This window comes from Diorhabda sublineata, chromosome 2 (genome assembly GCF_026230105.1).
Source record: "Diorhabda sublineata isolate icDioSubl1.1 chromosome 2, icDioSubl1.1, whole genome shotgun sequence".
Taxonomy (NCBI): Eukaryota; Metazoa; Arthropoda; class Insecta; order Coleoptera; family Chrysomelidae; genus Diorhabda; species Diorhabda sublineata.
In genome coordinates, this window is record NC_079475.1 from 16,057,359 (window position 1) to 16,085,310 (window position 27,952).

At 32.5% G+C, this 27,952-nt stretch overlaps 2 protein-coding genes across 16 annotated transcripts in view; one reads left to right on the forward strand and one right to left on the reverse strand.

The window, feature by feature from the left end:
* Positions 1-27,952, reverse strand: part of LOC130452669 (coiled-coil domain-containing protein CG32809) — a 389,513-nt gene that overhangs the window by 121,451 nt on the left and 240,110 nt on the right. The gene's annotated exons all lie outside the window — the stretch shown is intronic.
* On the forward strand, positions 933-26,125 carry LOC130452674 (nicotinamidase). Its single transcript, XM_056792062.1, has 5 exons — positions 933-1,055; positions 13,696-13,882; positions 18,806-19,177; positions 24,748-24,916; positions 25,413-26,125. Exons 1-5 carry the CDS (start codon positions 970-972, stop codon positions 25,637-25,639), a joined length of 1,041 nt encoding a protein of 346 aa, XP_056648040.1. The 5' UTR covers positions 933-969; the 3' UTR covers positions 25,640-26,125.

Here is a 27,952-nt window from a genome sequence, read left to right on the forward strand (position 1 = left end):
ACCCTATTCTAATTACAAATCGCCAATTTATTTTGGACAATACTCTGCCCTTACCTACCGCCCTTACCGTTAGAACTAGAAAAAACATCATTCAGTTAGTAAGAGTCTACATATACATTCAATTAGCTTGAAGAGTACCTTTCTCACATTCCACAGGACGTTTATAGAATATACCAAAGTACATTTCTTGCATTTCTGTACCGTGAATTTATAGAACAAATCATCCAACATCTCGCATACCGCAATTCATTAATGGAGTATATATATTGTTCAACATGTTCCATACCGTAATTTGTTAATAGAACATACAATTCAACATTTCCCTACCGTCCGAGTTACTTCTACTGTTATAACTAAAACTCGATAAAAAATTGCTTGATTTTATTTAATTGATTTATTTTTGTCAACATGATTCAAATCTCCGTTATCTGGAAAGCTTTTGGTGATAAAAAGATAACTTAAACGATCCATGTCAAAATTAACCGTTCGTATCACTCCGACCGCAATATTCAAATTCATAGAACAAGTTTAATGACAGAAAAGTTTTTTTATCCCATTTTCTCAATTTTAAATTTATTTGCTATTACAAATTATCAATTTATGGCAGTATTGTCCTAATGTACTTCAGGCAATTTGATCATTATCATTTTCACCGGAAAGCAAATATCTAACGAATCATTACCTTTTGTGTGTGTATAAATACTGTAATCACTGTTATCAATGATTTATACAGTAGAAAAACTTTTTCAAGGATTTGACTGATAAAATTTCAATATGTATTTATTCAATCATTTGTTATCAATACTAAAAAATGCACAATTCTTATTTGATCCATGTTACTAGCGCCCCTCGTATAATGAACATCACAGTCTTAGGGTGTAACTTTGGCAACGGCGCAAACGATATTGACTAAGTTTGAACATCAACTACTTGGCGCTTGGCGCGTAGTTTCACCTCAGCTGCAGCGTCATGTCTAGCACAAATTTCATTGATTTTGTGAACACCAACACCACGTGCGGTATGGACGCGTGCTTCACGGCTTTTGACAAAAACTGGTAAATATCATTAATCTAACATTAATTTTGGGTAGTTTGTCGTAGCTAGTGAAAACAGAATAACTTTTTGTCACTGGCAGCTTCTCTAACTAAAAAAGTGCTTTCTACTTTTTGTAACCGTTATCGTTGTTTTTACCATGTATACAAAATGGAGCGAGTTTTTATAAGTGATGATAGATGGAGCTAGCTTGATTTATAATCGTTCCGGAGTTTTTTAGAGAACTGCAGTGGAATTTAACTTTTAGTAGTAATGTATTGAATAATGCAAATTTTAAACAATAATAATTAAAAGAAAGATAAAATGTTATGACGCGTATTCAATATTCTTTTATATATACATATAACGAAAATTAACTTTATTGACATATACTACAAAATTTACTATGAAATAATTATTTTCCGAAAATAAATATTTATTATAACCATCTGCTCAGAAATATTTATTTCAATATTTTCATATCCAACTTGAATCGAACAAAGATGCAGTGCCGGTTTCAGCATTACCAGCGTCCTGGGCAAAATTTATCCATTGTCCCTAATTGTTATATAAAAGATGCAAAAATAAAATAAAATAACCGTTTACAAGAAATATAATTATTTTTTTTTGAGAAAGCTAATCAAATTTGACTTTTCTAACCTTCCTATCGATGATTACTAAGTTATAGATGTTGACAATTTCATTTCCCACTTGCCGAATTCGTCGATATAATTTGCGATATTGTCAATCTCAGACAAGTTTCCATCATTATATATTTAGAAAAACTCCATTTGTCACTAACTTTCAGGAACGGGTACGGTCAATAATATTAGCAATGCTTATCCCTATATTGCAACAAATCTTGTAAGTTGCGATCTTTGATAAAATTTTAAACAAAAACACTAGTAAATAAATCTGGGGATTTTGGACTTATTAGGAAAGGTACAATTTGTTAATTTTCCACGCGGTATATCTTGGAAGGCTTCAACGGCAATGTTCTTGAGCGACTTCGTCGTAATGTTGTCTTGGGTCTCCATATGTCGTCGTTTTAGCCATCTGTGGGGTATGGCGCTGACTATTTTTTTCTCAATTAGTCTTGCTTGAGAAAAACCAAGTGGTGGATCTCAAGAATTCTTGATGTTCTGCGCGGTTGAACTTTTGTTTTAAGCTTGGTGTACTTCGGGGTTAAATTTTGCAGTAACGGTTTGTCCGTATGGCAGAAATTCTGTATGTCTCGAAGTTTGTCCCGTCCATCCTGGAACATCTTGTGCCACCTATCCTACTGAGATTCCGAGAAACAATCATTCTCAAGTATTACGAAAGTCTCCTTTGGCATTTTCTTAAATCATGTACCACTGCTCGATCTTTTTTCATTGTGACTTAGATTTCGAATAATAAAAGCGTCTTGTCTTGTCTATCCAGAAGTTCGGAACTCATCCTGGATCAGTTAGATAAGGCTCGCTTATTCCCAGCCCTGCACCAGAACAGACGCTGCGACGTATATCTTATTTTTAGATGTTCACAGAATTAGACATGATTTTTCTAAAATCTGTATTGTTTTTCTTCTTCTTTCGTGTATTAGGTGCAGTCGCTTGTTTTATCTTAAACATCCTTGCCTTCTATCCTGCTTCAAGGTTGCCAATCCACCTTTTTCTGGGTCGGTCGGTACTCTTTCGGCCCAATGGCGATTTATCGCGCGCTATCTTGACCAGTCTGTTGTTGTCCATACGAACCTATTCGTTGACGTCATCTATTTTGCACAATTTTCTGATGTTCTCACTTCTTTCCATGCCCAGTAGGGTTTTTTCGGCTATCCTGCGTAGTAATTTCATCTCTGCTGTTTCCATCATTATTTTGATTTTCGCTGTTTCTGCATGCTGCTATTCTTAAGGCTTTAATTGTTTGCTCTCTTACTTCGTTCTCCACGTCTCCAAATCCTGAAATCTCGATTCCTAGTTATTTGAATTTCATTACTTGGTGAATTATCTGATCGTCTACGACTAGCTTACTTCTAATCGGAGTTTTGGATGTGGTGTATGACCACATCCAAAATATTCGGGAACTTACGAGTAAGTGGCGAGGCGAGGCGCCTTTTATGTCGATGTCCTGGGTTGCATCGCGTTCTTGCATGCTTACATTTGCTACTGCATGAATTTTTAAGTTATAATTGTGAAAAATGTGAAAAAATAGAAATCTTATGGAACATCTCACTTATTGAATGGTTTCTTCTATTAGTAGGTTTACAACACGACTTTCGCGTACTTCATAGAATAGAATTAATTTGACATACTACAAATTTATATTAGTGAAATGATTTCATAAATTCTCATAATTATTTTTACTAGAATCAATAGGGCCAGTATATAGCGGAATCGACTTCATTTATCACATAGATTAAGTACATAATTTTTACGGTCATTTACTAAAAAAATTTCTTCTATAGATGCGGCGAAAATGGTATGTACAATACAAGCCGCGAAAATCAAACAAGAAATAAAAATAAATGTTCACAGCCGTGATATGGCTTTAAAAACTTGTGAAAACTGGTTGGCTTACCCCGGTGGGAAATTGGAACCATATTCAAAAATTGTATTTGAATTTAGCGCGAACAAAATGTCGTTACAATCACACACATGAAAAATAAAACAATTTAAAATGTGCCACCATTTTACATCTTGGATATTTTGATCTACAATAAGAATGTAAAATATGTTTTTTAAAACGGGCTAGAAATTAGTACTTTCCGGCTTAATTTTAGGTGAAAAAACTCATTTTGTCGGACCGAGCTAGAAAATTATTGTGATAGTCCGGTAAAAGCTTTTACCGGACTCATTTTTATTTACTTTCCGCCCTATATTTAATGGAAAAAAAAATAATAAAATAGTTAGTGTAAGATAGTGGTCAATTGGTTTCTATAAAAACCGAGTTTTGTATTATTTAAAACTATAAAATAACTTAACATATTTTGACGTTTAGTTAGATCATTCTTTATTAATGGGGAAAAGAGCTAAATTTGTATAGAAAGTATATAGCACTACGTCCAACGAACGTTCCTCATCGACATCTCTTTATTAATTACAATAAAGGAAAATGTAACAAACAACCTGTAGGCATACATGCTGTAGATAATGCTCCCTCCAAAATATCTACATTTTTGAGATTGCCAAACCCAAAGGAATACATAGGGCATTGCTTTAGGCGTAGTTCGGCGACTTTGCTAGCTAACGAAGGTGCTGACATCATAAACTTGAAACGACATGGTGGTTGGAGTTCATCTCAAGTTGCCGAAGGCTACATTGAGAATTTAGTTCAGAATAAGATTGATATAGCTAACAAAATTCAAAAAGCAGGTAACTCAAACACAGTAATTGTCTCAGAAACTCATTATAATGTAAGCAATCCAAAAAATCTCACGTCAACGAATAATTTTGAAATACCGTGCTTATAATTGTACGTTTATTATAACTATTAAAAAATAATGTTTATATTTGTAAACCAAAAATTAAAGATTGTTAAAAAAATTGTTAAAATTATTTAATATAGAGTTTGTGTTATAAAAATTTAAACTGAATAATATGAAGTTTATGGAAGAATACAATGCCCGTTTTGAAAAAATATTGTACGTAATATGTCCCGAAAGTGGTCGAGTGGGCGAGTTACGTATATTTATTTTATGTGATTTCTATCGGGTTTATTGAGGTACTTATTATATCTTACTATTATTCGTTTACCAGATAAATGTAGTTTAAAGAGTGCTTAGTGTTTTTTCATCGGAAGTTTTACTATACAATAAAATAAATGTGAACGGGAGAGTTGTACCAGGGTGGGTGCAGGAAACATGCTTAATGGTTCATATCTCCTTTTGTTGGAACTAGAAACTTACTACATACCTCTTTAAAATACATGCAAACAAATAAAATGAACAAAGAAGAAAAAAAATTCTAATGTATCATAGAAGAAGAGGATATATGTCTGTTTAAAAAATATTAAATAAGTTTGATATAGATAAAAGTACATTGGAACAATATAAATAAAGATAGAGTTCACATATTTGAAGAGAAACTAGCATCGTAGGTATTTGTAATAATTATTTATCACCATACAGTAGAATGAATTTGGGTTTGATCAAAAAATTTGCGAAAATGATTTAGAAAAAATTTCCTAACTTCTTGATGATAAATAACTGCTGCAAAAGATTGGATTCGAGGTTTCTTCTCCAGAAAGAAAATGCGAAACAACAAGATAATAGTAGCGAATTCGTTAATATGGAAACCAATATAAGGAAAAAGTATAAATAAACTTTTACGATAGCGAAAAAGAATTTCATAACGAAAATCGTTTCTCTGATGAAAATACTGAGTAGAATTATAATAAAATATTGTTCGTGTTGCTTTGTTTGTCAAACGGAAAATGCATCTTTTCTGTTGTAGATATTTTCACACAGAAAATATCGATGATTTCAATTGTCACAAATGTAAGTGGAACTAGTTTTCTGAGCAATATTATATTTGAAATTCTTATTTGATTCAAATTAATTTTTAGGGTAGTGAATAGGGAGTAAATTGATTGTTTAAAATGTTTATTGTTGTCATATGGTTCATTTTGAAATTTTTCTTGCTGGAAGTACTAACATCAAGCTGAATACTGTGTAGAATGAGTTAATAAAATTATGATTGGAGCAGAAAATAATTTTCCTTTGTCCCCATACCCCGGTTTAGATCTTCCCGTTGGTAGATAGATTCGTATCATATCCTACTTTCAATTAATATGCCAATCATATTCATCTCCGCGTTAAACAAAGAATACAACTATCCTCAAATGTACCTACTAGAGTGAGACTCTCTAAGCCTTAGGTAAAAAAGTCTTCGCTATAGCACAGAAGTGTAAAACTCAATTTTGCAGAGAGCCATATAATAAATTTTGAATACATAGGTGCGCCAGATTGAACTTGCTTGCTGCTAAGATATGGCAATACTGTCTTTCTCTCTCACTTGTCTAGGCTCGCGCTGCCCTTGAAATTACTTATAAACATCCGTAGACTTGAAGGTACGAGTATTTAAAACAACAAGAGAGGAATCGAAAAAACTCGCTCTAAAAAACATGATTCTTCTTTCTGTGACACATTGCGATCGCGGACCTTATCGATACGGCCCAGGGGCCTGAAGAGGCGCGCGGGCCGTATCTTTCACATGACTGCCATAGCACATTTCTAAAACGAAGTTTCTATGAAAAATAAAACAAGAAAAATATCGATAATTCCATTTATTTCATGATTTTGTAAGCACTTGATTTTGCTCCATCGATTGTTTTGTTGTAGCTTCTCTTGAAGATACTGAATACTAAATAAAAAAATGTTCAAATTTGGTGATTGTTCAAAGATGTAGATAGCAATTTCTATTGGATAAATTCGTGACATTTTTTCAAAAACTGTTTCAATTCAATTTGAATATGAATAATATCTTTTAAATAGAAATTCACCAAAATACTGACGATAATGAGATCTAGTTCTTCCATAACGAGGTGTGTTATCACGAATATCTCGATAAAGTCGCTCAATATTTTGAGTATGAGCATAGCCAAACCTAACCTAGCCTAATCTAACCTAACTTAACCTAAGCTAACTTAACCTAACCTATCTAAATTTTCAACTTCGAAAAAGTATGTGAAGAAATAATTTCCGCGCCATATATATGTTAAATTGCATAATTTTCACCACAACATACTACAATTTCAAAGAAATCAGGCGTATGCCTCCCACCTAAATTAAATAATTACCAAATTTTAAATAGAAGTGACTAACGAGTCACTGTTCTGAAATCGTGGGGTGCTCAATATAAATAGTTCGAATTTCTCACTAGTTTTATTTCAAACAACCCAAATCTCTTCTTCGGTAGTAGTAAATCTGAATCGCATTCTGCATCCTCGCAAAAAAATGGCTTTTTTAAAATATACTGCACTGATTAACCATATTCTGTGGTTTAAAATCCTCAGTTCAAAAATTAGATATTACCAATGAATCACTGTATAATTCGCGTTCCCAATATGATTTTACGATGTAATTATTTAGTTTGCGTAGTTACGTTTTATTATCAAGTTAATCTGTGAAACATCCAAATGTCACGCTGCTTTTTAAATCTTTCGTGAATCATCAACAAAAAATAAATTTTATTCACACCTTTTTGTAAAGGATTTACATCAACATTCAATGGAAAGATGAGTTCCAGTAATTCTGCACGAATATAAAAAATATTGTTTTGTTGACATTGTAATAATAACGAGAGTAGGTAGGTTGACTTCCAGGTAAAAATAAAGGCATTTCTTTTTCAATGCACATATAGAATTTTTTCACGATGGGAGAATATTAAGAGAAAAGCGTCTCTTGAGGTAACAATTTTAAGTTGAACGATTTATTTTTTGGGTTACACAATAGATATATCTCTATTTTGCAAGCCGTAAAAAGTTAAGCAAAGAAGCGAGAACCAGAAGACTGTGCATTAACCAGAATAAAACAAAATATATGATGATCTTAAGAGTACAGAATAGAAACAGGAAGGTACACTTTCAAAATAACAAATGTTTTAAAATATCTGAGTGTAATGGTAGGAAAAGAAAGAGATTAAGATATAATCAGGTACTGAACTATACTGGAAGCTAGTTCATAAGCTTTATAGGGCTGAATAAAAATGATTACATAATTTAAATATTAATAATCTGAAATGATAACACATATTCTATTTACGCTATTGCATTATTATTATTATTATTATTATTCATCTGAGATATAGAAACGTGCTTTACTCACTCTATCCATAACCTTAGATATGACCCATGTTATAATTCAGCGCTCTAATACAGTGGTGTGATTTAAATGGGGTTCGCTGCATCCAGACCAGCGCAACATATTGGATACAAAGTTAATTGCTTTTTTCGCGATTAATCAAACTGTCTAAATCTTAAGGACAATTTGAACTGAATAACAATATACTATAATAGAGTGCGTGTGATTCTGTAGAGTGTGAAGGTGCTTCAAACTTAATAAAAACTAAACCATTTTGTAAATATTCCTAGGAGGGCTATTAAAAACGAACAGTAGGCCATTAAAAAATATTTTTATAGAAAAAAACTTGCCAAGGGGGTAAAAAGTCTTACAAGAAAAATGACTTGAGATATACTAAAAATAATTGGATTTGTACTTGTTACAAAAAATGTATTATATTGTTTACCCTTCTCCTATTTCTATTGCGATAATGCTTGAACAGAAATAAGAGTAATTAGAATGGAGGCATTCTTCTTATCGGTTCAATATAATTTCAAATTTCAATTTTTTGAAGCATATAAATTGGCTCTTCTGGAATATTATGAATTGGTCGGTTGAAATAGATTCAATTTTAAGGGTAGCCGCACACGAGCAACTTTTTAGTTTCGGTGATTAAATAGTTTAGTTGCCCGCTGCTGTTCCAAGCGCATACGGGCAACTAAATGGATTTTGTCGAGACGGCATTAATGAGCACAAGGCTTACAGATGGCCAATATTATAAATTGTTTGAAAATTTAAAAAAGTTCCCAATTGAATGTTTTAATTATTTCCGCATGAGCAAGGAAAGTTTTAAAAAACTGTTGGTGTTAGTAAGATATCGTATTTTGTTTCAAAATACAAACTTACGATGGGATGTAGGACCAGAGGAAAGGTTGGTAGTAACTTTAAGGTAAGTATAAACTTATTCAAAATGTACCTCCTCTATTAAAAAGCATATATAAAAAATGATTAAATACACAAATAGACGATTGGTCAGATTCTTCATCGTTAATCCGTAACTGATTTAGATCAAAACTTTATTTTTCTCTCTGGAAAGTGGAAAAGAGCTGAGCCGCAGAATATGCCGAGTGATATGTTGGACTTGTTGGGAAGCTTGTTGGATGGGGGAAATTTGGACTGACATATTGAGCAGTTTGAATTTACCCCGGCCCGACTTGTGGTATTCGTTGGACTACCACCATTAAAATTCTTTTTTTATGCTCACCGACTTCTGAGTACGGACTCGTGTCATCACATTCACTATTTGAGTCCGAGCGACGAATTCTTGGTCCTCGTTGAATTTTTTAAATGAGGAGAGAAGAGATGAAATATTTGTCTTCGTCGATTTCCTTTTCTTGTTTAATAACTAATTAAGTTTTTGTTCATATATTAATATTGTTGAATCACTTCATGAATATAAATTACTGTATCTATGAAATAGCATTGTATCAATATTCAATGTGACAAATAAAAATTATAGTAACTTTTTTCTGTTTTCTCATTAGCACCGAGCTCATCCCATTTTTCTACAAACTCCCTACACAATTCACTCCGCATTTTTTTTTAAAACTCTTATCAGCATATTCTTTCATTTTTGTATCAAACAATGCTGGCCTTGATTTAACAGCGTCGATATATAATTCAACGTTTAGCGTCATTGTTCATTCGCGACAAACAAATGAAACTGGGAAATCACGAGCAACTTTTAATCGCCAGTGGACAGTCTCAGTTATGATTGTCAGTAAACGGACTCTCTAATTGAGCAACGTCTTCAGATTTGATCAGAAGAAGAATTAAAAGCTATACGGATAGAAACTGATAATATGTTGTTCCCTTTATTGGTTAACCAATTATGTACAGTATACTATGCAATTGTAGACACTAGTGTTTGCAGAGATTTTCATTCGTTTGTTGTTGCTGTGAACATAACTGTTCAATGAAATAATTAAATGGATCAAAGGACTTGTAAAATGTAGTAATACTGTTCGAATACCTTGTGTAATGGTGATCATTGTTTGATACCTGATCTTAAATTTTATTTTATAGCTCACTAACATAACGTTTTCAGAAATTCAAATTGATTTTGATTCATGTTGACAGTTTCGTCCGCGTTCTGCATAAATTACATATTGAAAAACAGTGTAAACAGAAACGCTCGCGCTCGTGTTAATATTCGCGCCGTGTTCGCGCTGGGAGATGGCTAGTTTTTATGTTCGACGCTCACGTTACAGCGCATAGCCAATAAAAACAGATATCTAGGTCAAATGACCACGCATGCGCAGCATCAATAGCCAAATACCATACATATATATAGCAATTTAATCGAGAATATTGTCATTACAAATACATTGAATTATTATTATCTTATCGAATCAAATACATCAATGCATGAAATTTGATATTAAAAATCTTTTAAAAACATGGTTGTCATATTTTAAATGTAGTTTTCTTCGGCTGGCTTGAATGTATCCAAGTTGTGTATCGAATGGTTTTGTGTATGTCGAAACTATTGATGAGTTGAATATACCAGAGCCGTTACTCAATCTATTTTTGAATAGATGAAATTTCAGTTTCTGACTTCCCCATATCAACATCAAACATGATACAAAACTAGCCATATAAATTAAGGTGAACTGGTTCTTATCATTATACATCTTCTTTCCGGGTAGCTGTACATCTGTCACCTAGTAAACTTCGTAAGAACGCAGATGAAGTACATAAAAAAGAAACTGAGAAATTTTTTTCATCAATTCTGGGATATTACTTCAAATACGAATACAAATTTCATCAAAATACAACTACATGGTTTCAACATTTGGAATATTGCAATCTGATGTGATTTGATTGTCTATGATTTTAGATTGAAAATTCTTGCGAAATATTTTTAAAGAACGAAGTCAAAATTTTTATTTCCTTTGAAATACTTCCCATGATTTGCTGGTCTTCTTAATATCAAAAGTGATATCGAAATGTTTACTTTAATAGTCTATATTTTTAGGAAAAACTAGAGGTTGTATTGTGATAAATTTTTCGAATTAAAGGACTAATCTTTTTTGACACAGTGTGCTGTAATACAGAACGAAAAAAATCTTTAGCCTATTTTTAGTCTAATCAAATTAGAAAGAAGCAATCACCATGGTGTTTGACTTTGATTAACTGACTTCTCTATTTACCGCATTTTTCTATGATCTCTCGTAAATCTATTCTGAGGTTTGAGGAGTTGTACAAACCATATATTCCTTTACAAATATGTTTACATTGCTGCAATCGATTGGATTGGATAAAAAATTACAGTTTATGCCTTTCGTTCCTAGAAGCAGGAACTAAACTTCAACATTCTCTCCCTATAAGAGGTATACGCATCCATTACATTTAAGGGATGAAAATCAAATTTTTGACCCTGTGCGTTGTGATGCCCGAGGCGAAAATAGATGTACAACTTCCGTCCTTGCTTAAAATTACGTGTCATTGACTGATGTATGATGAAAAATCGTGTACACTACACCGGTCGAAAACTGAATACTCGGTCATGCGCATCATGATGCCCTTAGCATCGTCTCGGTCGAAAGTACGAACTTTCGTCCTTAGTAGCAGGGAGAATACTTCGAAATTAACTCCCTGTAAGAAGTATATGCGTGCATTACATTACGAGGGATGAAAGTTAAATTTTCGGCCCTGTGTGTCATGATACCCGAGAAAAAAGTAAATCTTCAACTTTCGACCCTGCAAAAAAGTACATACCTTCGACCGAGGTTTGAAGAAAAATCGTGTACACTACACGGGCTGAAAGCTGAATTTTCGGCTCCGTGCGTCATGATGCATTCGACACCGCGTCGGGAATCATGAGGTGCAGGACCGAAAATTCAACTTTCGTCCCTTGTTTCGCTAGACATGTTAATTTTTCTATTATGTACTGATACCGAGTTTATGTACCTCCTACGTCTTTATCATTTCCTGTAACCTTTTCATCAAGGCTTGTCATTCTGTCCAAATTCTTCGTTTTTTCCGGGCTTAAGATTTTTTATGTCAATATCTTTGATAAGTACATGATCAGTAGAAGTATGAGGTAGACAAAAGTTGGTTTTTTGTTCCTATAGAGTTACAGTGCCTTTTCATTTCTTTATTCATTTACTAGTGGGATTCATTGCCACTGTTTTAACAGCGGATAGGTAACTCTGATAACTTTTTATTTGCAAAATGATTCAACCTTCAAACTTTAACTTTAAGTGACAAGGAGGATGGTAGGTGAAAAGGGCATAAATATTTTCTATAATTACAAAATTACTCATCCGCTTTAAACGCTCACATACAGTTTGCTAAAGAAAAAAATAAAAGTCGCGAATGTCAAGTACATGCAAACGCGTAGTATGATTTGGAAATCGTCTTCTAAATAAAAATTCGGCTACATATTCACTTATGTGGTAGTTTCGATGACCATATTCAGGCATGCCTCCACGTGTATCATGCCAAACACGCTCCAGAATTTGCGCAATCTCTTTGCCTAGGTCAATGGAATTGTAGGTGTACTTACATGTCAGATGCTTGTAGCCTAAAAGTATATTATTGAATAGTTAAATACATGGATGAACAGAGAGATGGATAAATGGATGAACACATGATTAGATGATTGCACAAATAAGTAAGCTAACCTAACCTGAAAACGTGTTTTGTCTTTTTCGATAAAACCTCATAAATTATACCACCATTCAATTATCTAATTGTATCTAAAAATAGTTTCCAGGTGGAGAAAAAATTTTTGGAACGATTCTAAATAATTACTTCTTTTCCAAGGAAAAACCTCTCGTATATATTAGTGGATGACTATTGTTGGAAAAGGTGGTTATACCACTAGTTTTACTTATGGGTATCTATCAAACAAATCTACAGATTTACAAAAATTCCCAGCTAAGAACTCGTCATGATTGAATAGCCATAGGAAAAATAAAGTATCTTAATTATTATTAACAATACTAGTGAAACGTACTTGAATGGTATCAAATTCACCTTCAAATGCTTCGCAATCAATTCTAAAATGAACAGCCACTTCTTATGAATTTATTCATCTATCTTTTATCAATATCTCTCACGCGATAGAATTTCGGTTCGTTACCCTTTCAAATTGACAGTAATATGAGGCAACCACAATTACTACCGATACCATTTTTTCCGCTATTAAATAATCGGTAAGCTATTTTCGAAATGTAGTTTAAGGAAAGTCTAATAAATATCAAATTAACCGTGATTGAACGTTCGTTGTTATACTACAATCGAAAATCATTGGGATGTGTTTATATTTCCAGAGGATGCCATATATATTCATTGTGGCATGTAGTTACCAGAGTAATGCTTTTTGTCCAAAAATAGACAAAATTTGATTCACATGAAGGGTAATGTGGTAAGAATTATCTGATTTTTTGTTAATTTTCGTACAAAATTTTTCTTCTCTAAACATAAATACTGTGACTAAATATATCCCATTGTAATCCTTGATCTTTTGGCTATTTTTTCATAGTTTGAGAATTCCATAGATGTAAGACTCCTGTGGTTCGTGGCAAAAACTTGTGATCATGATTTTTTACGTTCCCTTTTTTGTAAATTTTTCTATCCTAAACAATTTTGCACACTCCTAAACAAACAAAATCCACACCGTGCAATATTCGTGCTATAAGGTCTATATATTACCAGTTCAACCAATTTTTGACAAATCATCATAGATTTATATATGCTGGAATTGTCTTGGTGGATCGTTTGATCATACCATGATATCTTTATAATGCAGTTTGCATTATTTTTGTTCATTAAATTTATGTGTCGTGTCGGTATTATTTTATTCTTGTTGTTATCAATTTGATTTTTTATCGTTTCAGTGATAATAAACTGGATTTAGAAGAATTTAGGATACTCTGCCAGGCTTTATTTAGAAATAATAAGGGTGAAACTTATGAACTGAAGGAAAATGAGTTAAGAGATGTTTTTCGTATATTCGACGTCAATACTGATCAATATATTGATAGGCAAGAATTCACATTTTGTTGGCATAATTGGATAAAAATCGTAAGTATAGAAATAATATATGTTTTATTCGTTTTAACTTGGTAAATTTCAGCTTTTTTGTACCTATCTATTGTAGCCCTAACTAATTAAGTTAAATTCATGTGTGTAGTTGTTCATCTCATTCCGTCTTTACTTGCAATTAATATTATTTATTGTTATTTTGTGATTTTTTAATCACTACTTCATTGTATATAACATCAAGGACTGTCCCCCTTCAGACATTTTCGTTTAATTTTATATGTCCTACTTATAATTTTCTCCTTCTTCTAATAGCTACATTTCCACACATCCTCATCTGAGTAGTTGATACATACAGCCAATTGCATGTTTCTGATTTCATATAGTTAGCTAAAAATGATATATAATATGTCATTTTTCATTAGTTTCATTGTGTATAATATCTTTTTCGTCTTCGATGGTTTTCTCATTTTTTCTTGATTTTTTTTATCGAAAGTTTCATATGGATATTTCTATGCGAAATTAACGTTTCTTTCAGGGCTCATCCAGCTGTACTCAGAATATATATATATTCGTATATATGTTGAGTAAAATGAGGATTATAAAAAGTAAATAGTTAAAATAAACTTTTATGTTTCTGAATCGTCTTGATTTTGGATCGCTTCTGATTTAAAATATTTTTTTTTAATTTTTTAAAGGCGGCTGTAACAAAAAAGATCTATGATAATAAGTTTGTTTCATAGATCTATCCAACTATCAGACACTGAATTTAGATGCTTAACTATTCAAAAAGCAAAAACTGCATTGAAAGAAAATAATTATCTCTAAAAAATGATAAACAACATATTCAAGATAAATATAAACAGATACTATATCAATGGATATGATATTAGGACAAGTCATAAAGAACATAATATATTATCCAAATATTTTACTAAATTAAAATCTAAAACACCTAAAAACAGAAGGACTATATATCAAATACCTTGTAAGGATTGTGACGTTGTCTACATAGGGTAAACATCTCAGTATTTATAAAATAGATTGAAAGGTCAACAATATGAAAAAAATAAAACTGCATTCACGAACCAAGAAATATCAAACAAAGATATGAATTCGATTATAAAGATTCGAAAATTCTTGAAACGAAATCAAATACACGAGAAAAATTATTTTAAATGAAAAGAGATTTAGAAACATAGACAAATCAAAAGGTGTAAAAAATTAGAGATTGAAGAAATTTTTATTAACAATAAACTGTTATATAAACAAGTAAATAGGTTATGATACAACAAAATTTCTTCTTGTATATGATTAACTTTGGGAAATGAAAATAAGATATAATATGAAGCTGGAAATTTTCACTTGAATCACATTTTATATTTTTCTACTACTTTCACATATCTGTTTATATTGATTTGAGAATGTTTTTCCAGTTTGTTAATAATCTCACTCAGCCCCTAGCATAGCGTGTGAGGTTGTTGAGGGGGTCGTCTCGTCTTTGTAAAATTCCTGCAATTGATGTGCATTACAATTGCACGTTAGTTACCTACAATATAAGGCAATATAACTATTTACACCAACTAGATTCAAAATGTTGATGCTCAGGTACAATACTTACTACGAATAGAATCTAAAATATCTGCTCTGACCTTGTTCTTATATAGTTCAGTCTGCTCTAGGCTTCTTCTTGTTACTTTCTGAAACGTCCCAGGGTAAAGTAGTCGAAATAAGTAAACGTCCTTGGTCGTTTTGGAAAATTTGAGTTAAATAGGGATTATGAAATCAACTTTGCACCACAGCTGGTGAATCTCTTATATTTCTCCTAATATTTTCAACGAGGACAATTTTCTTTCTCTCCATTTTCTCAGCATTCGAAACAAAAAAATTTCAACAGGTAACAATTATCCCATTTCCATGGTATGGTACTGGAATTTTCGTAAAAACTTATCCTCCTGTAAGTTGTCTGGTCTGTTATTATCTACGAGATAAGGAAATATTGATTTCCCAGATAGACCACAATCCAGAATTTTATGTCAAATGTATCAGGTTGGCTTCGTATGTACTGAATGGAACAGAACAAACATTCTATAGAATATAAAACAGGACCTACAGTTCATAAAAAAAACTGTATCAAATATCTGAAGCAAGAGCAAATCTCTTCACCCTCAAACCCAAAATTTTGCATTGTATCTACAAATCGCTTTCTAGACATATTCTCAGTGGACATTTTGTCTCTAGCTTATCCCAGCAGCATTTGGGAGACATATTACGCTGTCGTTGAACACAACATTTATTATATGGTGCAATAAATGGGCACGAAACTACCAGAAATATCTCCGCATCAAAATAAATACAATAGAGAATATATAATATATACCAACGACGGAGCATACGTTTCTTCCATGAAATATACGGTGAAATGACTAGAAATAGGACCCACCATCGCTCTGTCTGTAGTAAACAAGATGCTGAATAGTGACAGCAAAAAAATTGCACACACACACATCAAGAAGGACATGTAAATGACTAAGACAACAAAATAGGAAAGGAATGGTTGACGAAGACCAATTACCACTCTAGTATTAGTAGTGTCAGCAAAGTCCCATCTAGGTTAGCTTGAAATGCATTGATGTAGTATACATATGGTTAAAACCTTGTGCAAGGAGCGTTTGTGATTCAAAATCCAAGCCCTCCATGCCAATAAAGAAAGACAACTATTTGTGTCTCTGACATCAAAGTTGCCTTGGAGATTCTGAAAGCTGTTAAGCCCAAAATAGCATGAAAGCGTTAACAAACTCCGAAACCAGTAGCTAACAGAAACAAGGCAACTCTAATGTGGCAACCAGGCCACTAAGGTATACCGGGAAATGAAAAAGAAGACGTCATATCTTAGACCAGACCTCCTCGTCAAGATCGAACTGAACAAATAGCAAAATGATCAGATGTAGTCTTCTGGAGAAACACTCTAGAGACAATCCAAAAGATTCATAACTATAGTCTGTCACTGCTCTATCAAATACCATCGAGACGATAGGCATTGACAGAGGATGAAACCTGAAGATTTTTTTACCAAGCCACAGAGACAGCAGATTATCTAATCTACCAATGTTATAACCAATTCAGCAAAAAGTTTAGGTTCCTTGAAGAAGTTGTATTATCACCTTGGGAAGTTGGATAAAGAAACACTAGAAAAATAGCTTTATCATGGAAAAGTATGTATTTTGGCGGTAGAGTAATATGATTCAGAGTCATCAACAAAATATCATGCTAGATATGTTTACAGTCCAATGTAAAAGCCAAAACAACTCCTAGAATTTGTTGCATGAATTCAGACACACTTTATCAGAATTAATCATTCTAGTTTCAAGCAAGTATTAAATTCCCCTCATACCAAATTTAAAGCTAAATATTTACAATCAAATTTATACTCATCGACCGGCTGTCAATCATTCTAAAATCGAAAGCTTGTTTTACCCTTTTAATAAAACTATATGCATGGTTGATATCGAACTTAACCTTCGACATATAAAACGTAATTACCCAGGTTAATAGAACTGCGATTAGGGGTGAATTAGGGTTCATTATAAATTGTATGAACCCTCTCACATAACGGCTATAATCAATAACATCGCGGGAAAGCTCAAGACCTAAATACCACTTAAAAAAGTGGTACAGATTAACAAAGATAATTAGTTTGCATAGTAGTGGGTTGCCAAAACAAAACAAACAAAGTTTTCAATTGAATCCCTTGGAAATTTATATTTTACAAATGCAATTTTAACAAGCGGTATCGATTGTGAGGTCACGGATTATTTTCCATATTTATGCATTCCATCAAATTGAATTTCATCCTGACAATCATAATCCTGATGAATCATAACATTAAGAAGTCAAAAGTGGCTACTAGTACTCATACTTTTTAACATTGAAAAGTCAAAATAATGCGGCCGAAAGAGCGTTTGTTGTTTGTATTTCTTAGAAAACTGTGGACTATGCTAGAACAAACAAACATCATAAACGGGTTAATAGAAGCAGTCCAATGAACATACGAAAATATAACAAAAATTAAAGCAAACCAGTATTTATTTCATAGGATTTACAACTAAGAAAGGTTTGAAACAAGGGTGTTGCTTCTCGCACACGCTATTCAAAATTTACCTGGAGCAAGCACTCAAGATATGGAAGAACAACCTGCAGGGAATACCTCTCAGGGACAACACTACACTATACATGCTTTGACCGCAGACGCTCATCAAACAACAGGATCATGAAGATTCAAGCTACATTCACGAACTCCTAGAAGATTAGAGGTAATGAGGTTTCGAAATAAATGTAAAAAAACTGAATATATGTTAATCTAAGTAACAGCACAAGGCATCGACATGGAGAACGGAATGAAATAAAACACTACAAGGAATATAAATAATTAGGAATGTCAATAACACAAGATGGAACACTCGACACAAAAATCAAAGAGTACAAAGCAGAAAAGCAACATCTATGATGAATGGAATATTATGGGACCAAACAATATCAAAAGCCAACATACAATATATTTCACGATTCTTCAAACTATTATATTATATAGCAGCGAGGTGTGGCAAATGAAACAACCAACGGATAGGATAAGAGATGACAGAATAAGGGGGATAATGGGAGTCAGATACATATTATTCGATGACTCCACAACTAATATGGTATGGTCATGTACAAAGAGTGTCAGAGAACAGAATACCTCAAAGGAAAGACCACGAAGAAGCTTAAGAGAGGGTAAGGATAAGGAAATGGAGAAAAGAGAACTAACAGAAGACCTATGGCAGGACACAGAACTGATGGTGGTTAGAGATCGGTAGACATCGGATAACGTTGTAAACCGTAAAATATATATAAATGTTCGATATATGTATATACTATTTCATCCAATTTGTTTTACAATAATAAAAATATTATTTAATTTTGCAGATTGTCCGTCCAATATCAGCGATTTTAATAATAGATGTTCAGAATGATTTCATCTGCGGCACTCTGGATATACGTAATTGTCCAGCAAAACAAAACGCCGAAGAAATTCTTCAGCCCATTAACAATATCTTGGAAACTATCGAATTTGATGCTATTTTCTATTCTTATGATTGGCACCCTAGCGATCATGTTTCTTTTATTGACAATATAAATCTTAGAAAATTACATCAGAGCAGTCCAATAACGGATCCTGAAAAGGTTCAACTATATGATAGTGTTGTGTTTGAAGGAGATCCTCCAATCACTCAAAGAATGTGGCCTAGGCACTGTGTGCAGAATACGTGGGGAAGTGAGTTACATAAGGACCTAAAGGTGAGAATCGGAAACATTATTGTAATTTCTTTTCTTCTTCTAAATCTTCGGTGAACTGAGTGGATAGACCTGCACTATATAAGATTTCCTTAACTCATCGTTATTCTATTTTTTGATAGGTAGTATTTGTTTTTCATTATCAATGTACGTATTATGGGTGTTTTTGGGCTTTTAGAGACTGCTTGAATGGTTCTAGGCATTATAAAAACATAGTATTTTGTTTCAAATGAGTTTAGACAAAAAAAACTTAACTATTAATTTATCATTGCCCTACCTTGGGGAGCATAATAAGGTAAGGAACCGAAATGAAATATAACTCACTAAACATAATTATTTTTCTTCGTTTCCCGATATTTTCTTCTGCTGAATGCTACAATCTTGCTTTAGATCATGGAATCCTTTCTGACAGTTCCATAAGTGTTTCACTGATCAAGTCATTCATCTTCTCACAAGAATTTACTGAATAAGTCATTTATCCGCTCACGATAATCTCTTAGAATCTGTTGTATCAGCCACTTTCCTATCATGAATAAACAATTGGTTTGATGTACAGCTGAACCTCTCCCTTAAGTTTCGCAGCTATGATGTTCATCGTTCATCTTTCACTGCATAATCAATCTCTGGAATTCGTATCGTTGTCCCCTCATTACAAGTAACTCTAATTTTCGGGCTTTCATGATAGTCAATAATTCTCTTTGTGTCGCCATTTGCTTTGTTTAAAGTAGCTGCCTCCATTCCGTACAGAAGGATCGAGTATACAGGGTGTCCCACGACAAGTTAAAACTATCTGTATATGGCAAAATACTAAAATCATGAAAATTTCTACGTTTGGGTTTTCGGATACGATCTCTTTAACTAAAATAATTTCAAACATGGCCAACTTCCGGTTCTACCGGAATTAAAATGTAACTTTGTTATTTTAAATAGAAAACACTGTATATCAATACATTTTTGAAATCTAAGTAAAATTTTAGTATACATTTGCCCAAAAATATTTTTCGAAAAATGCACACTTTTTGAGTTATTAATTTTTTTGTACAAAATTTGGCCGTTGCAGACCTTTATAAATTATTTTTTTACGAGGATACCCCTAAAGATATGAAAATCCTTTCTGATCTGTTGCTTTTAGCAGGGTCATACATATTTGAATATATCTCACCCCCTCCAAAACTATCCAATTATAAGCTTTGTTCGTGGTTGATTTCCTGAACATGTTCTGTCCTTTTTTGTGATATTCACCACTAAATAACCTCTAACCTTGTGGTTTTCTACGTAATTGTATTTAAAAACGTGGTAGTTGAGTTTATACTCACAAACGTCAAGAATTAACCTTCGGGCAGTTAATTATAAACATTTTATTCTCCTAGCTAGTTTTGCATTCAAATTATAATTTTAAATGTTCATAAATCGTTCGTGGAGGAACATATTCTGACAAAAATTCAGGATACATTCGGAATGTGTCCAAATGATCTACCGCGAACGAAGCTATTTATGAGCTTTGCCCTATTAGGGACGTTTTGTATAACCAGAAATGCGAATTTATCAACCTCTTTTAATCCTCAGCCTTCCATTAATACGAAAGTGTTTTCATAAATCCCTTCGATTATAACCTTATCCTATTGATTAACATGGAACGTTTTGATTCAAATTATATTTCAATACATATTCCTAAAAAAAGGAGACACGAAACAAACTCAACAGCATGGCGAAGTAAACACACTGGCCTGCTGATTATAATATTTTGTTTTCATAGATATTGTTTCAATATTATATCGGCGCGTCGTTTGAGTCGTCGCAAAAAAATGTAATTTTAGATTTTAGCTCTCGAGTCCGGAGCTTGAATCTAATGCTGTTGTCCCTTGTATAATAAATAACTATTCGTAGAAGGGGTTGGTAGCTTCGAAGAACTTTCTTAATTGCATTTCGAGGTTATATTTTGTCGCTATGTATCCTAATTGCGTTTTTCACTTTATAATTTCAGTTCATTTTTTTTATTTTGGCCATGTTCCTTGTGCTTTCTTCTGTATTTGTTTTTTTTATTTATACAGATTTTTGAGTATGTATTGTAACTTTCTGTCTGTATTGATCCGTATATACTTTTCAATTACCATACTTATTGTATACATATAAAAATTAGGATAAATTAGTGAGGATGAATACAGAAAAGAAATAGATTCAGAAAAGTGTTATAAATGCAATACAGGAGGTCATTGATACAAAAGACATAAGAAGACAAGGAATATACGATAAAATTAGAGAAAAAAGAAGCTGGACTGAAATGGCTACGAATTATGATCTTTATAGAAAATAAGAAACGAGAGCACAGATAATAACAACAAAGAGAATAAAATAGCTAATTGGGCACTATAGACAACTTTAAAAATGATAATAAAAATAATGAAAATAAATTATATCGACATACAAAGAAAAAAAAATAGAAAAAGTTTGCAACAAAAATTAAAAAAAAGATGAAATCAGAATTTTGAAAAATTATCCACCCAAGATAACGGTACCATAATAGAAAATGAAAAAAACTGACGGAAATGGAATGTAATGACATTATCAACAAACTGAATGCAATAGTAGGCCCAGAAGAAATAGTGAATGAACTAATAATTTATGGGAGACACAACCCAAGGTAAAAATATATAGGTATTAGTTTGCTTAATACCGTATATAGAATACTAACAACAATCATAAACGAATGACTGAGAAAGTTAGTGAAACCAGAAATAGGAGAGTATCAAAAAAGTTTTAGGCAAAGAAAATCAACAGTAGATGCCAAACATACTATAAAAAAGGTAAAAGCACAAAATTAGTATGCAAATGCTATTATCGACTTCAAACAAGCATTCGACAGTCTGAGAAGGAGGACAATTATAAAGGACATGAAAAAACTGTAGTAGGATTGATAAAAATAACTGAATTCTAAGGTAAGGGTAATGACGAAAGAAGAAACATTTGAGGAATTTGAAATAAATGCTGGGATAAGAAAAGTTAATGGACTTTCAGCGGTATTATGCAACATGGCAGCTGAAGGGATAATAAGGGAATGTAATATCAATGGAAGTATCATTAATAAATCATCACTACAAATAATAGCATATGCTGATGATTTAACTCTAATAGCAAGGAACTGAAAAAGTCTTAGAGACACTTAGAAAAAATTGTAATTATATGGAAATTGAAACAAGAAACAGTGAAGATAAATGACCTCATCGTCGAAGTAGTCGATACCTTCGAGTACTTAGCAAGAAAAAAAACGCAAAGAATAGCACAAGACAAAGAAATTCTGCTGGATATAGAGCTTATAATAAGACAAAATCGTCATACAGAACAAGAGAATAAGCTGAGCATCTAAATTACGAGTCTTCAAGACTGCGATAAACCAGTAGTTACATACGCCGCGGAAACTAGGAGTACGACTAAGGATATATGAGATGAAAATAATCATAAAAATTCATGGACCAGTGAAAGTTGGAAATAATGAGTACAGAGGACTTATGAACTACGAAATTAGTAAATACAATTAAAGCAAAAAACATATAATGGTACGGAAACATTAGAAGAATGGAAAAACGGCAGAGTACAAGGAAAACAAGAGAAAGGAGACCGAACGAGAAAAGATTGCCGGGTAGGCCAAAAAATGTATGGGAAGATAAGATTGTACAAGATATGCAAAATCTAGGTGTACGTGACTGGAACAAACAGGTGCAGGACAGAAAGAATGGAGAACAATATTCTATGCTCCAAAAACATGTATTTAACTTTAATTGGGTAGTGATAAAATACTGTGTCGAAAGAGCTCAATTTAGAATTCTAATTAGAATGTGTAACCTTGTATATCAATATTTTGTGAACAACGATATAATTCGTTAAAATTTACTTCGGAAATGAAACTCACAAACCTATTGGAAGTGTACACATTTCTAATTCTCGTGACTTTGTTCTAAATTAGATGTAGCTCGAATTGCAATTCTACTATCTTCAAGATTATGAACTGTACAACGTCTTGTTTCCGACAACTACGATTGCTGAGTGACACGAAATGAAAATTAAGTAACACTACTATTTATTGCCATCCCGTAAACTTTACGAGAGAACTTTTCAACAAAACTCGAGAATATATTAATCTACCTATTATATAAATTCACGCGATGCTTCAAACTAATTTAACTTTTCGGATTATAACCGTTGATGGATATACCATATTCTCAAGTAGGTCAATGCTTTGTTCAGAAATTCCAAGTTACTGAACTTCGGTAAGAATAGTTTGAATCAAGTGTTTCTTTATTGTTTTCATGTAGATTTGTCTAACCAAAAAAAGGTAGTTCTTACTGCTAACGCGTTAAAGCCATGTTCATTTGTTGTTTTATCAAGTACAGGCATTTATTGCGAGCACGCAAACAGTTGATCTCACTGATCTCACTTGTATCTAAATAACAACGATGTCTACAATCCCAAATACCGAAATGGTTAATTTTTCTATACATTGGCTATTATGGTAGCGGTAAATATATTTTTGAAATGCTTGGTTCAAAACTTGCTCCTATTCAAACTTATGTATTTGATAATTTATTTTTAATACACCGAAGTACACTGTGTAAAAATTAAATTACCACACTGTACCTTGTCTCTAATTCATACTTCCTTTTGTCCTGTTCCTTAGCCTCAACCAACAACCAACCGATATTGGCAGATGTGGATGAAAAAGTTGTAATTATAAGTCAACTGTAAATAGCCACTACTACTGTTTCCAATCAACATCAAATGATTCATGGGTTACCTACACTAAATAACAATGGAAAATGGAAAGCCATGTTACGCATAACCACGTAAAATCATTTCACCTGAAAAAACTAAGGATTTAGAAGAAAATCTAAAACTTTCAAATAAGGTATTGCTTGAATTAGAGAGACCAAGATACGCCTATCATTAAATTCAAATCATCCAACTTGTACCTCACAACGTAGGTACCTCACTACCCAATAATAGATCAACATAGAAGGATATAATAAAAAGCTTAGTATATAAATGAAGTCTGTGAAGAATCCGAACCAAAATTGTCTAATTTGTTTTCCAATAGAGACATGTGGTTTCAAAAATTTGTTGCGCATCCTCATTTCACAAAACCTATTCGCAAATATCTCGATGTTATAGCTCCAGGACAATGGATAGGCAGAAGAGACCCTTTGAATAGCCACCAAAATTTGCATATCTCAATTCTTTGGACTTTGGACGTATACTGGAAAAGCAGAGTTTTAAGACCGGCAAATGTTTTGGAGCTAAACGCGAATTAGAATTAAATGTAGATTGGTTGCTATCAAAATCATTTGTATTGATCAAAACGAAACTCGATCACGGTTGTCAAAAAGTCAACGAACATTCAATCAATTAAATTCAAATTAATAAAAATTCGATATATTACACTAGAGATAGTTAATTTTTTGATGTATCTGACCATTATAAAAACAATGTCATTTCAAATGGAAAAAAAACAGACTGTGAAAATCGATTATAACAGTAGATCTTCAAGTATTTTGTGGGAATAATCCTCAATGATTTTTTAGGTAGCTGAAAATGCTATCAAAATATATAAAGGCACAAATCCTGAAGTAGATTCGTATTCAGCGTTTTGGGATAATTCAAAATTGACAGACACCAAACTAGCTGAACAACTGAAAGTTAGAAACATCACAGACGTATATGTATGCGGCGTAGCGTATGACGTGTGTGTAGGTAAGAATAATTTAATATTGTACCGTATATTTAATAATATCTAGTAGAAAAGTTACTTGTCTTAGTGGTCAGCTTATGATTAATACTTCTGTCATATGTTAACGTATGCAACATAAGTTTTCAGACAAAAATTCGTTGCCTCCACTTTAATTCTGAATAACTTCGAACCATACAAAGTACAGATTTCATCTTATTCCAATTTTCATATGTCGTTTCAATTTTCTATTTCAATGTTTGGACTTGGCCTGGCGTTTATTGGAGATTCGGTGCAAGGTTCAACTCTGAAGCTCATCTCAACATTATGTTGCCATCGTTGAATAAAACTTATGATGGAAACGATTTTATTTACCAACATGATAATTGTCCTGCCCACAACTCTCGCATAATTCATCAATGGTGTCGACAAAACAATATTAAGACTTTACCGACTTTACTTTACAACTGTATACTTTTATTGAAGCTAGAAAATGAAACAATGCGTTTATTATGTTTTTAGGTGCAACTGCAATAGATGCCATTTCAAGTGGGTTCCGCACAATTCTCCTTGATGACTGCTGCAGAGGAGTTGATCTTCTTGATATTGAAAAAACTAAAAATACTGTGATAAAAAACCACGGAATCGTTGTTAACTCGGAGCGAGTTAAAAATATGGTAGAAGGAAACGATAGAAGACCTGAGTTGGGTTACAAATTAGCTTTAAATTTAAAAGAACAACAAAAATAGATGTAGTATTTACGTGAATTTATTATAGTTAAATGTATTTATTGTATATCTGTTGTAATACAATGTGAACATCATTCATTGAATGCGAGATTTTAAAAAAATAAACCGCTAAATTTTAGATTTATACACACATGTGTCTTCGGATAGATGATACTACTCCTGTAAGAGATTGAATTTTCTCGATTCCAATTTCTATTTTTTGAGGTTTAGTCTTACTTGGAAAAAGACTAATGCTTACAAAAGTTTTCAAAGATCAAGTATATCTCGGAAATTTTCTTAATAGTAGAGTGCCTTTTTTAGGGCAAATATGATAAAAACTTATAGGAAAAAGTTGATTAGATTCAATATCTAGACCAATATATCAATAAACTCCTAAATCAGTTGTCAAATTCAATTTCCGAGTTGCAAAATCCATTATTGATCTAGGCATCCAACATGTCACATCTATTATCTCTAACCATTCTCACCAATTTGAATGTATCAACCTAAGTAAGAACAATCTACGAATACCAAAAGGAGTTCTATCGGGACACTGTCGTCTCAACAAACACCTGAAGACGCTAGATATAGCAGATAATGCGGCGTGCAGGTTTTGTTGCTCAGAGGACGGAACCTCTATCTACATTCCCTCGAAGTCTGGCAATTAAAGCCATCCCACATTCTAGACTTTTTTAAAAGGAGAGGGATTAACCGATCAGTTGTAAACACTGGGTTCTTCAGTATTGCAACAAGAAAGGGGGACACAATAGATCTTTTGGGTCGCAGTTTTTACGAGATCCAAAATCTATATATACATATAAAACTATATTTATATCAAATTAAAATAAAATCTAAATATATAAACACATACGAAAAGTAAATATATATGGATATTAATCTTTAAAATATACAGGATGTCAAACAAAGGTGATTATTGACTTTTGGATTATACAGAGTGTTCCAATTCTTCAGTATCGACATCAATTTTGGAATTTTGAATGGAACCCTATATTTTATTGCACTTTTTGAGTTAGTGGTAAAGAGAAATGTTTTTTTCAAAATACCGACCTATTTGATTTCCGTGCGGCTTAGGAAATATTTGAATTTTTATTAAAAAATCATCATAATTGAAAATTTCCACGAAATAAAAATGAGACTGGCATCATTTGCAATGAATTTCGAGTCTACAATCATACTGGGTGTCTTTTTTTACTGTATGAGTTTCAAATTGTGTAAATAACATTTAAAAAAATTTATTATATATGGAACGCGTATAAAAATAAGAATCATAGGAGTTCTATACCTATATATAATAATTGTGGAATTATTTGACTTTATCTCATTTTTTCGCCGATTCTTTATTGAAAATTATGTAATACGCTGAGTATTGCATTTTTGAATAAAACTAAATAGAAAATGTTCATCCAAAAACAAAAAGCTACAAAAATATCGTACCCTTAAAAAAATATTTTTATTAGGAATAGTTCAAAGAAATATTCTATTCACATCTCGAGAAATATAAGGTATGCGTATGCAGAAAATTAATGAAATATACTCAATTAAAATACCCGAATCATATTTAACGTCCGGAATTTCACAAATTGTTTTCTATGTAATCCATATTTTCTGCAATGCCTTCATGTTTCGGATTGTTTCTCATACTGTACCATATTAATTAAGATAATTGATTTCCTCTAGAATAATAAAAGTTTAGCCCTTGCCCTAAGATAATATGGAAGACGTTTTTCCAACACTAGAATTCCAGACAAAAATATATTTACATGCATTATAAAAAACTTGACAGAACATGGAGTTTTTCCATAATAAAGTACCCGCTTCCCTCCACCTCTTATTTGAAGAGATAGACTAAAACTTGTAAAATTAAATATACGCTGAATTTCTTGAAGAATACGATAATCATAGTTTAAATGCATCTTAATTAGGCGAGAATTGTAAATTATTCATTTTATAGTTTTTGGTATTTAATTACGCCTTCTAGCGGTGGACCTACAACTTTGTGAATAATTTCCAGCTTTTTCTCGAGGTCACGTTTGTTAAAAAATTTTTTTTTCCCCGAAGCTGTACTATAAACGGTTCCCGAGATATGGCCGAGAGCCATTTTAATTGGGACACCCGGTACATTGCGAGAACTCTTATATATGATAAATACGGCAAACCTTAAATATGTAATAATTCGTATCAAAAATTAGTATCAACATTAATTCATTGTGTAAAATACTCAAAAGAAAAAATAATATTACATTACATTACATTAACAGTGTGGAAGGTACTTTCCAATAAATAATCCTTCAATTTCTTGGGACATTCAGGAAA